Consider the following 9,839-nt stretch of genomic DNA (forward strand, 5'->3'; position numbering starts at 1 on the left):
GCAATTTAATATTGGTTTTTTATGTTGCCCCAATGATTCATTTTCATATGATATATTTTTTAATTGGCTCTTGCTAGCATAAAATAATCTTTTTAGTCTAAAATCCTTGCTGGAAACAGATTTAATATCCTGAACTTGAACTGTTCTTCTCTTAGCTCTTCTAGTAAAATTCCAAGAAAAGCTTGTCAAATCTCTAACAAAAAGTTCGCAAGCAATTGCCAATAGTGCAGGAACTTCACTTCCAATCATATGATTTACGGCTCCAGAGCACTTGATTATTTTCTTGATTTTTGTATGAGGAAGACATCGGCTTAAAGTTTTCAATTCATCTTTACTAAAAACGGGTATATTTGATTGATTTTTATGTGAAATATAATCTTTTGAAATAATATTAATGTCTTCTCTTGAATATATACTTGAGTTACTCACTAAAGAGGATGATGAAATAACGGAATTAGAACTTGACGATGTAGATCTAGATGATGGAGCCGTATATGACGCAGAATTTAAGGTAAATGAAGAAAGTGATGTTTGATTAAGTTGATGTGAGCCAACAAATTCTGAAATTGCAGTATCACTAGCGGATTTATATGAATTGTTTATATAATTATCACTCAAATCTACCTGGCTTATTGTTTCCATTCCATTATACTGAGGTTCACCTTGAGTAGTTAGCATGCTATCAACATTATAGTCAACTATTTCCTTATTATTTTGTATTAAGTAGTCCATTATTCCTTGATTATTTGGAAAGCTCATAAAAAATAGTGTTGCATATACATAAATCAATGAATTCGAGTTTTGAAACTTTCTTAGATATAATAATATTACTTTGCACTTGTTCGAATTGATATGTTAGCTAATTTATTTGCAACTTAGCAACTTTTAAAATTTTATCTTTCCAAAATCAGAATTAGATATAAATTTTTTTCAAATACTAAATTATATTTTCAGAAATCAATTTCAATAAATATTTACTCAAAGAAATAGAAATTACCCAACTTTTCCACTACAAAGATCTTATAGCTCACTTTTTCACCTAGGCCGACATAAATTTAATAATGATCAATTTTAGCGCCAATGAAATTTTTTTTTCCATTGAAATTCTTAAATATTAAAGCAAGCAGTTAAATAGTCAAAAAAGCCCCATGGCGGGAATTTTTAAAATATTAAAATAAGAAAAATGCAAAACAAAAGTTATAGAATATTCTAAAAAAAACCTAGCAGCAGGACCTTTTTTTACTTCCTTTAGAGTTAAGATCAATCCTGATTGGGTCAACACGTACTCCTTGAGTACCTAAAGGAAGGGTTGCTTTGTTTAAATCATGTTGATTTGCTGTGAGTTGTCTTTCACTTCTTAACGTATAAATTTCAGATAGAATACGGTGAAATGCTTCGTCAACATTTGACGAATTTAGGGCGGAAGCCTCCATGCATGCCATACCTTCTCTTTCTGAAAAAGCACATGCTTCTTCTTGAGTTACTGTTCTAAGATTCCTAAGATCTGATTTATTACCAACAAGTAAAACAACAATGTTGGGATCAGCATGATCTCTCAGTTCTTTGAGCCATCTTTCAACATTCTCGAAAGACGACCTTTTTGAAATATCATAGACTAGTAGTGCTCCTACTGCTCCTCTATAGTATGCAGATGTAATTGCTCTATATCTTTCTTGCCCAGCCGTATCCCATATCTGGGCCTTGATGACTTTCCCTTCAGTAATTATGCTTTTTGTAGCGAACTCCACTCCAATTGTGGATTTTGACTCTAAATTGAATTCATCTCGGGTAAATCTATTAAGATGACACAAATATTAAAATTGTTTAATCACTATTTCATTAACTCACCTTGAAAGTAAATTAGATTTCCCTACTCCGGAATCACCAATTAGAACAACTTTTTTAAAAAAAACGAGTGATAATATATTAGTAGTTTCCAGATAAAATTCTTGATAATATAAACTTACTTTTGTACAGATAATCATAATGCTCATCTTTTGAACTCATTTTTATATATAAAAATTTTTAATAAATCGCCCTTCGGCCTTGCTAATTTCAATATCAAATATAGAAACTTTCAGAATATCAATTTAAACAAACTTTTTTGCAATTCTATTAATTCCTTAGTATTATCTGAACTCTTTATTGAGACTTGAGTTAATAAATTCTTCTTTTAATCAAGCCTGCCGAGTCTCGAATGATATAATACCAATCCAAGCGAGACCTCGACTGGACTAAATAGTGTCAAATTCTATAAGAAGTAATTACAAACAAAGAATTCTTCACTTTACTTTTATTCACAACTTAATCCTTTTTCGACTTTTGTCCTCACAAAAATATTACAAAACCATGAGGGGAATACTTTGGGCGCCGAAAAAGCTTATGTCTAATTTATAGCATGCAGAATTAGAAACATTTATAACTTAAGAAAAAGTAATCGAGGAGAAGATAGAAAGCGGAGTTAAGGAAGTATGTAGCAATATATAATACAATTTATAAATTTGTCGTTAACTGGCAATACTATATGTAATACTATTAGTAATCAATCGGAAAATATTAGAAGAAATAATAAAGTTGAACTACTTCACATTCCTCAAATCAATTTTCTTTGCTATTCTACGTTTGCAACTTCTTTCATTCCTTGCAAATATTTCACAAAATTCTGTGTAATTTATCTCAATATTTCTGAGAGATTCTAAATCATTTGAAGCCTCTGAATCTGACTCTACTTTGGAGTCATGTTCACTGCCTTGTAAATTAGAAGAGCCCGTTTGGATTTCAAGCCAAGAGTTTTGAATTTTTTTAAAATCCTTGTTATTACCGTATTTTCCCCAAAACAACATCGAATTTATTTCTTCTTCACACAAATTGAGTCCTAAAGCCTCACTAAGTTTCTCCAATTCACTAAAGGAAATAGTCTTATTCTTATCACCCCCTGAAATTAATACCCAAATTTGATCCTTTACTTCTTGTTCTTGCAATGCAAGCTCAACTAAATGGGTTGGAAATTGTATCTCCTTTTCCTGGTGTTCCTGCATATTCTTCTGAATTAAGAAGCTTATCTCATGAGTTAGTTAATATAAACCATTCAAATCACTTTTTTTTAATAATTAACTTTAACAATAATAATCAAGGATAATAAATGACTTGTCCTTTGAAAATAATTCTTCTAAAAATGAGCGCCAAAATATTGTGGCGATGGATTTTAATGTTAATTATTGCATATCCAAGAAACAAATTGTTTAACGATTTCTTCTTGAGATGAGGGCTCGAGATTTCGAACAAGTTCTAGGAACTGTAGTCTGTTAGTGAAATTCTCATAATAATCGGAAGGAAGTGGGAATTTTGGTAGTTCACCACTATTCATTGTAATAATTTCATGTTTCGTATCAAATAATTCTACCATATAAAGCTTTTCTGGTTTAACCATATTAAAGCTGGACGAAAAACTCATTGGGAATCTCCAGCTTTGTGTTAACAAATTATTTTCGTAAGATAATATATAGGATGTCTTTCTATTTATACAGTGTACGTTGTATGGTCCAATTGAAATATCATTTGAGTTCCTAAGTAGAGGCGAAAACTGAGAGTGAAGAAAAATACTCACTTTTTCACAATTAACCAAGGTTGCAAACATACAATCAACATGTATAAATAATTCCTGGCAATTTTCGATGTGGATGTTTGAAATTAAATCTAAGCAGTAAATATTACATTGATTACAGTCTCGGATGAATAAGTATTCAACTGGCCTTGTAAAATATAAGTTTAGATTACTTGAGTTTGAAATTATTATATTTCGTGCTTCTTCAGAATTTACTATCTCCTCTCTCTCTGAAATAATTTCAAAAATATCGCCTTTTACATCGTTTATGGAATTCGCTAACTCACTCTGGTCAAAATTAATTGAATGGATTATTTTGTTTGAGAGATAGTATGAAATTCTTTCAGAAGCACCATTTCCATGAGTATTGTTCACCAAATAGTAATCATCTAAAACATTGTGATTGATTATTGTTGAACAAGAATTAAGTAAAATACATAATTGGATTTCTCCTGAATTATCTGTAACAACATGGTAATTGAATGCATTTATTGTGAACTCTGAAAGTGTTATGCTATTTCCTCTCATTTTCTTTTCATCCTGGCCATTTTCATTTTTGGAACTAAAATATTTCTCCAATTTTTTTGTATTTAAGTCAAAATTCTTATTTTCATCTTCATCTTGTTCCATATCATTGCTATAAATAAATACTTTCTCAAAAAACATCTCAAATGGAACTGGTACATTCATTGAGTTATAATCAGAGTTGCTTTTTTCGTTTGCCAATAATGATAGAATCCTTATCAATGTGGCTGAGTTCCTCTGGAAAAACTTTGCAATTGTTATATAGCTCTCCCTGGAATATAGGCTTGAAGACAGTTCAGTGTTATTCGTAGATTGATTTTGAAAAATAAATTGAGTTAAAATGAACAGAGATACCATTTCAAAGCATATACTTAAGTATACAGCCATTCTGTATTCTTTAAATTTTCCTCCTTGATGTTTTTCGTAAATCTCAGGGCAGCTTTCCCCATCAATCCACTTATAAATTGGATCTCTTTTTTCTCTATTTATTTTATTAATTACTCTCATAGAATGCTCAAATCCTCTCAAAAGTACTGTGCTTGATAGATTCATCCAGTAAAAATTCAGATTATCCGAAATAAAAAGATATAATTTTTCTATTTCAGATTGTCCCAATAATTTTTTTTTCAATGTCCAAAAAGCAATACTTAAATTACTTGCTTTTTTTATTAGTGCATTTGAACTATCCAATCTAAAAAGGCACTTATTGCCAAGTATATGTTCTTGGCCAAAAATGAAGTCTCTCCATTGAAAGTAACTTAGAAACTTTGACAATCCAATAAACTCCCTCAGTAAAGATATATAAAGAAATAATATTTCTTCATCCCAAATTTTTGCTTCAGTAAACTCCAACCCCACATATAATTGAGACACTATTTCGAAATTCGGGAGTAATATAAAGTTCATCGATGCAAGGCTTTCCCACCCTATCACACTTAATGTATTCTAACTCTAATTTGCAGGATCTCCTGCAAATAATTTATTTGAATCTTTTTTTCCGCTTAGCTGCTAATAAATTATTATTCCTAAAGTTAATATTTTTTTTTTAGCGTTCATAGTTACTATTGACCCTCCTTTAACTAAAATTAGCCCGCCAACACCCGGTTAATATGTTTGAATAATTTCAGATCGCACCTAAAAGAATATTCATATTTGCTAATAAACGAACAAGAAATAAATTAGAAACAAAATTCAAGTATAAAAAACTTATGAATAAATTTGGAAGCTTTTAATTCATTTCTTTTCTTTTTTGAATTTCGTTTTTCAAACGTAGAAAAAATCTGAAAGTTTAATTAATTATATTACTCTCATAAGATGGAGTCTTCACTAACTAGAATTCTAATAGCTTTGGCATTCCCATTTACACAGGAATTCTGGAAAGTTCATGGGGTTAGTTTCGCCTTATCAAGCATCTTCATTGTACTACTCTGGTACTATTTAGTAAACAAACATAATACAGATCAAAATAAAATGAGATGTGTTTTCCAGTATATATCATCTGCCATTATATCCTTCATATGTTGGCCTGTTGTAATTGATCTCTGGTTTAAATATTTCCAATTTGAAATGGATATGTTAAAATGGCTTCAATATGATTCCTATGGATATTATAAATTCATGTTAAATTTATTTTTATCTTCACTTTTATTTGACCTTATTTTTGGAGTCTTGTATTTCAGAAAGCAAATGTTTATTTTAAATGGTTGGATTCACCATACTGCTTATATCATCTTAACCTTATATATTATGCGTTGGAAGTCTTATAATATATTGCTTGTTGCTCTACCTGAGGAAATTCCAACTTATTTTATATCTATTTACGTAATTTTTCCACATAACAACAGGAAGTTCTCCCAAAAGATGTTCTCTATAACGTTCTTTATTTTCAGAATTTCGTATCATATAATAGGCTATTCATTGTTATTCCTTCGTGCTAGTAATAGAGAAGCTACCCAACTTTGGATACCTACATCACTTACTATTTTTGCACATTGTTATTGGTATCTTCTCTGGCTTAGAAAGCATTGGAGATCTCTATTTCATTCTGAAGAAATTCCATATTCTAAAGAAAATATAAGCACTGCTAAGAGCAACCCCGATAAAGAATACAATTGTATTGACTACTTTGATCACTACAGCAATATTGAACGAGAAATTTGAACAAGTATTTATGTAACTTTTTTATCATCACATTGTTATTATTTTTATTGATTTTTTTCAGAATTAACTAAGATTGGCATATTCATGATTATAACATAAAATTGAATTGTTTTATATTGGCTATTTCCCTTATTATTTATAAAATACATATATTTCAAATGGATTTTTTTTTTGTTTAGTTTTTCAAATACATTATTGCTTTTCAATAAGTCATATTAATTAATTATCTTTTTTTATTAAATGTTATCCGATTCTCAAACCTAAATCAATAATTAAGTATTTCTTCTATTCATATTTTATATATTTTTTCTTAAGTTACCAGCCCAGATTAAAAGGCGGGAACTATGTGAGTCTCATAAAAATTTGGAATTTGTTTTTCTAGAGTGAGGTTATCTAGCATAGTGGAAAAAAAGAATTAAAAAAAAAGAAAGGAAATACAAAATAAAAAAATTCAGTAAATAAATGAGCCATTTTTTTCAAAGAAGCAATCTTGTTGAATGAATGGGAGAATATGTCAAGCATGGATGAATTGAGTGTGCAAGACTACATAGAAATTTGCAAGGAAGCTGGTAATTATAAGCAGGCAATATTTTGGTGTGATTTAGCATCAGCTCAGGAATCTGAAGACACAGGAAACGACATTCATGTTGAAAATGATTCAATAGCTGATATGATTGATCTTAATGGTGAAAATACAGAAATTCCCCAAATAAGAGGAGCAAAGTCTGTTGAGTATTTATTAGAAATGGCAGCTCTATATATGTTAGATGGAAAAGAAGTTTGTGTGGAATCTGTATTGAAAAGAATTAATCCAGATGATTTGGAGAGAGTTGAACAAAGTACAAATGATGAGAATATTTCAGGTTTTTCTGAAAACAAGACAAAACAATATTCTACTGAACTTTCTGAAGGTTCCAACCAAATTAAATTAATGGATAATATGGAAGAAGATGCTATTATGGAAAATGAAGCTAACTCTTTACTTTCTAAGAAGCTCTTTTTGGAAGCACAATACTTATACTCGGTACATAGATATGAAGAATGTCTATCTCTAATAGAATCAAGCATTGATCTTTCTAATTTTGATACATTTGTTTCTTCCTCGATACATACTATGGCAGCAGATTCATTCTCCTCAATTGGGAATATTGAATATGCAACTATGCTATATGAAACAGCTTTATATGAATCTCACCATGCAGTGGAAGCCTTGGATTATTTACTGGAGCTTCCATATTGTTCTGACTCAACCAAACAGACTTTATTAACAAATATAATAGGGTCCCCGATAGGAGAAGTTGATAAAGCTTGGATAAGGAATTACCTTCATCCTTTCCAAAATGTAGAAAAAAATAGCTCAGAAAATGGAGCTTCTATATTTAGAACAGCATCTCCATCAATTTCACCGAATAGAAGAAAGGAAAAACGGCTCCTTCCAACATCACCAATAAATGTAGCATCTAGAATTTCAGTGGATAACCCCGATATAGATTGCATTTAGAAATAATTATATTGAGACATCAGNAGAACAAAATGATTCAAGATGACTTGATGATTCTAGATAATATTGCAAGAGGAGCAAAAGGTGAAGTTGGACTTAGATTAGCTGCTATTTATATGTATAGATTTATTTGCCAAAGTAATTTGGTTTGTGGGTATATTCTTGGCTGTAATATCTGGGTACAGCTTTTCAGAAAGGAAGAAGAAAGCAATGAGAAATACTATTATAATTTTGGAGATCCACTCCCAGCAGTTTTTAATGATAGCTATAAATCTTTCAAATATTCAACAGCAGCATTTTGTGAATTTATTAATATGTTTAGTTTATGTATTGTTTGTAAATTATACACAGAGATTAGTATTTGTCAGGCATCAACTCCTAATGATTTAAATGACTATATTACTTTACTGGAATGCTTTATTGTAATATTGGACCATTATGGAGGAAATTTGGAAACTATTAAAAAAACTTCAAAAGATGGGAGTTTAACATTCTCTACTAAACTTTTCAATTCAAAACTTTTTGGAAAGAACTCGGATGACATTTGTTGTGGGATAAACTTTAACGGCAATAATCTTGGAAATGACTTGAACTATGGAAATGATAATAATGCAACAACATCTGCAAACTCTTGGTATAAGAAACTTTTCCCTAATAATGTCTTAGTTAGTAGCTTCTTCTTTGTAAAAGCTTGTTTTTTGTTTGTATCTGCAATTGGTAGAGTTCACTCCCGTTCAGAAAACTCAATACAAACAGTTAGAAGCTTATTAAGAACGTCAATGTATTTTCTAAAGAGAAGTATAAATTTCAATTACATTATGTTACCTTCCTACTACTTATGGGGGAATATTTACTCTATTCTCGGACAATGGGATGATGCTGTAGTAATTTTCAGAAGAATTATCAGACTATTTCCATCAACCAATTTATCAATAACATCAGCTACTTCTCTATTGCTTCAAAGAGTTCAGATTGAGAAAGATCTCCGAATCACAGATTTGCTAAATCAATGTATTGGATGGGCGTCTAAAGGGCTTCAAATTAATAAAGACACTCCTTCTATTCACAATTCTTTGGGAATTTGTGCCTATTATGAAAAGAAGTATGACATTGCTATTGGTTACTTCCAGAAGGCATTCAATTGTTTGTCAAGCCAAAATCAAGATGGGATAGAAAATATTCCCATAAATAATTCATTTTCCACATCCATATTTAATAAAACTTTATTTAAAAACCCGGGAAATCCAAACTTCAACTCATCTCTCTTTTCATTTAATCCTCTACCATTTATTATTTCCGTTAATCTCGCTCTTTCATATTTAATGGGAGGTCATTATCAGAATGCAATCGATAGCTTATCTGTATTATTTACCTCAAAGAAGTATTTTCACCATGCTCTCTTTGACCCTACATTCCTTCAATACATTTATATGATCCTTGGAATTTCCTATCATTTGCTCGATAATACTAAGGAAGCATGTAACTACTACGAGCTTTTCCTTTCTCTTCCAACTGACGATGAAATACTTGATGAACTAGAAGAATATCCAAACACAGAAACTATGAATTCTATTAAAATTCCGGGAAATGACGCAATTCAAATGATCATTTCTGGGGACCAGAACAAGTATCTTTCAAAAGTGTTCATTAAGAGCATTTCTGAGCTTTACAACTCCCTGATGCAAAATATCTAATGAGCAGATTGAACAGAAAAGTTATTTTGTTCTTAAACATATCTAATATTAACCTTACTGCTATTAACTTGTTTTTAATATACTAATATCGTTTAAAATCAATATCTATATAAAAATCAATTTTATTTTTCTTTGCTTTCTGCCTAATTGTTGATTTGCCAATTTAACTAATTGAACTTGGCGCCATACGTGTTCTGCATGCAATATTTTTATTAATAGGAAATTAACTTGGAATGGTTACAAGGAGAAATTATTGCAAATCTTTTAATTATTAAGTTTATTTTAAATATATAACAAAATTGATTTTTAGTTAATAACAAGAGTCACTATAATATAAAGAAGAATTAAAAATAAA

The 9,839-nt window shown here is 30.1% G+C and overlaps 6 protein-coding genes across 6 annotated transcripts; 2 read left to right on the forward strand and 4 right to left on the reverse strand.

Annotated features, from left to right (window-relative positions):
• Positions 1-759, reverse strand: Chro.40045 (hypothetical protein; the record flags this gene model as incomplete). Its single annotated transcript, XM_661051.1, has 1 exon — positions 1-759. A coding segment is annotated over one exon (759 nt), but the record flags the coding sequence as incomplete, so codon positions are not given.
• Positions 760-1,220: 461 nt separating this feature from the next.
• On the reverse strand, positions 1,221-1,442 carry Chro.40046 (Rab11). The annotated part of the gene is made up of 1 exon (XM_661052.1): positions 1,221-1,442. The coding sequence occupies one exon, from the start codon at positions 1,440-1,442 to the stop codon at positions 1,221-1,223; it is 222 nt and encodes a 73-aa protein (XP_666144.1).
• A 1,137-nt stretch (positions 1,443-2,579) lies between these two features.
• Chro.40047 (hypothetical protein) lies at positions 2,580-3,038 on the reverse strand. The annotated part of the gene is made up of 1 exon (XM_661053.1): positions 2,580-3,038. One exon carries the CDS (start codon positions 3,036-3,038, stop codon positions 2,580-2,582), a length of 459 nt encoding a protein of 152 aa, XP_666145.1.
• Positions 3,039-3,211: 173 nt separating this feature from the next.
• On the reverse strand, positions 3,212-5,035 carry Chro.40048 (hypothetical protein). Its single annotated transcript, XM_661054.1, has 1 exon — positions 3,212-5,035. The coding sequence occupies one exon, from the start codon at positions 5,033-5,035 to the stop codon at positions 3,212-3,214; it is 1,824 nt and encodes a 607-aa protein (XP_666146.1).
• A 408-nt stretch (positions 5,036-5,443) lies between these two features.
• On the forward strand, positions 5,444-6,289 carry Chro.40049 (hypothetical protein). The annotated part of the gene is made up of 1 exon (XM_661055.1): positions 5,444-6,289. One exon carries the CDS (start codon positions 5,444-5,446, stop codon positions 6,287-6,289), a length of 846 nt encoding a protein of 281 aa, XP_666147.1.
• Positions 6,290-7,822: 1,533 nt separating this feature from the next.
• On the forward strand, positions 7,823-9,484 carry Chro.40050 (hypothetical protein). Its single annotated transcript, XM_661056.1, has 1 exon — positions 7,823-9,484. One exon carries the CDS (start codon positions 7,823-7,825, stop codon positions 9,482-9,484), a length of 1,662 nt encoding a protein of 553 aa, XP_666148.1.
• Positions 9,485-9,839: the final 355 nt, after the last annotated feature.

The sequence above is a fragment of the Cryptosporidium hominis genome (genome assembly GCF_000006425.1).
Source record: "Cryptosporidium hominis TU502 chromosome 4 CHRO014018, whole genome shotgun sequence".
Taxonomy (NCBI): Eukaryota; Apicomplexa; class Conoidasida; order Eucoccidiorida; family Cryptosporidiidae; genus Cryptosporidium; species Cryptosporidium hominis.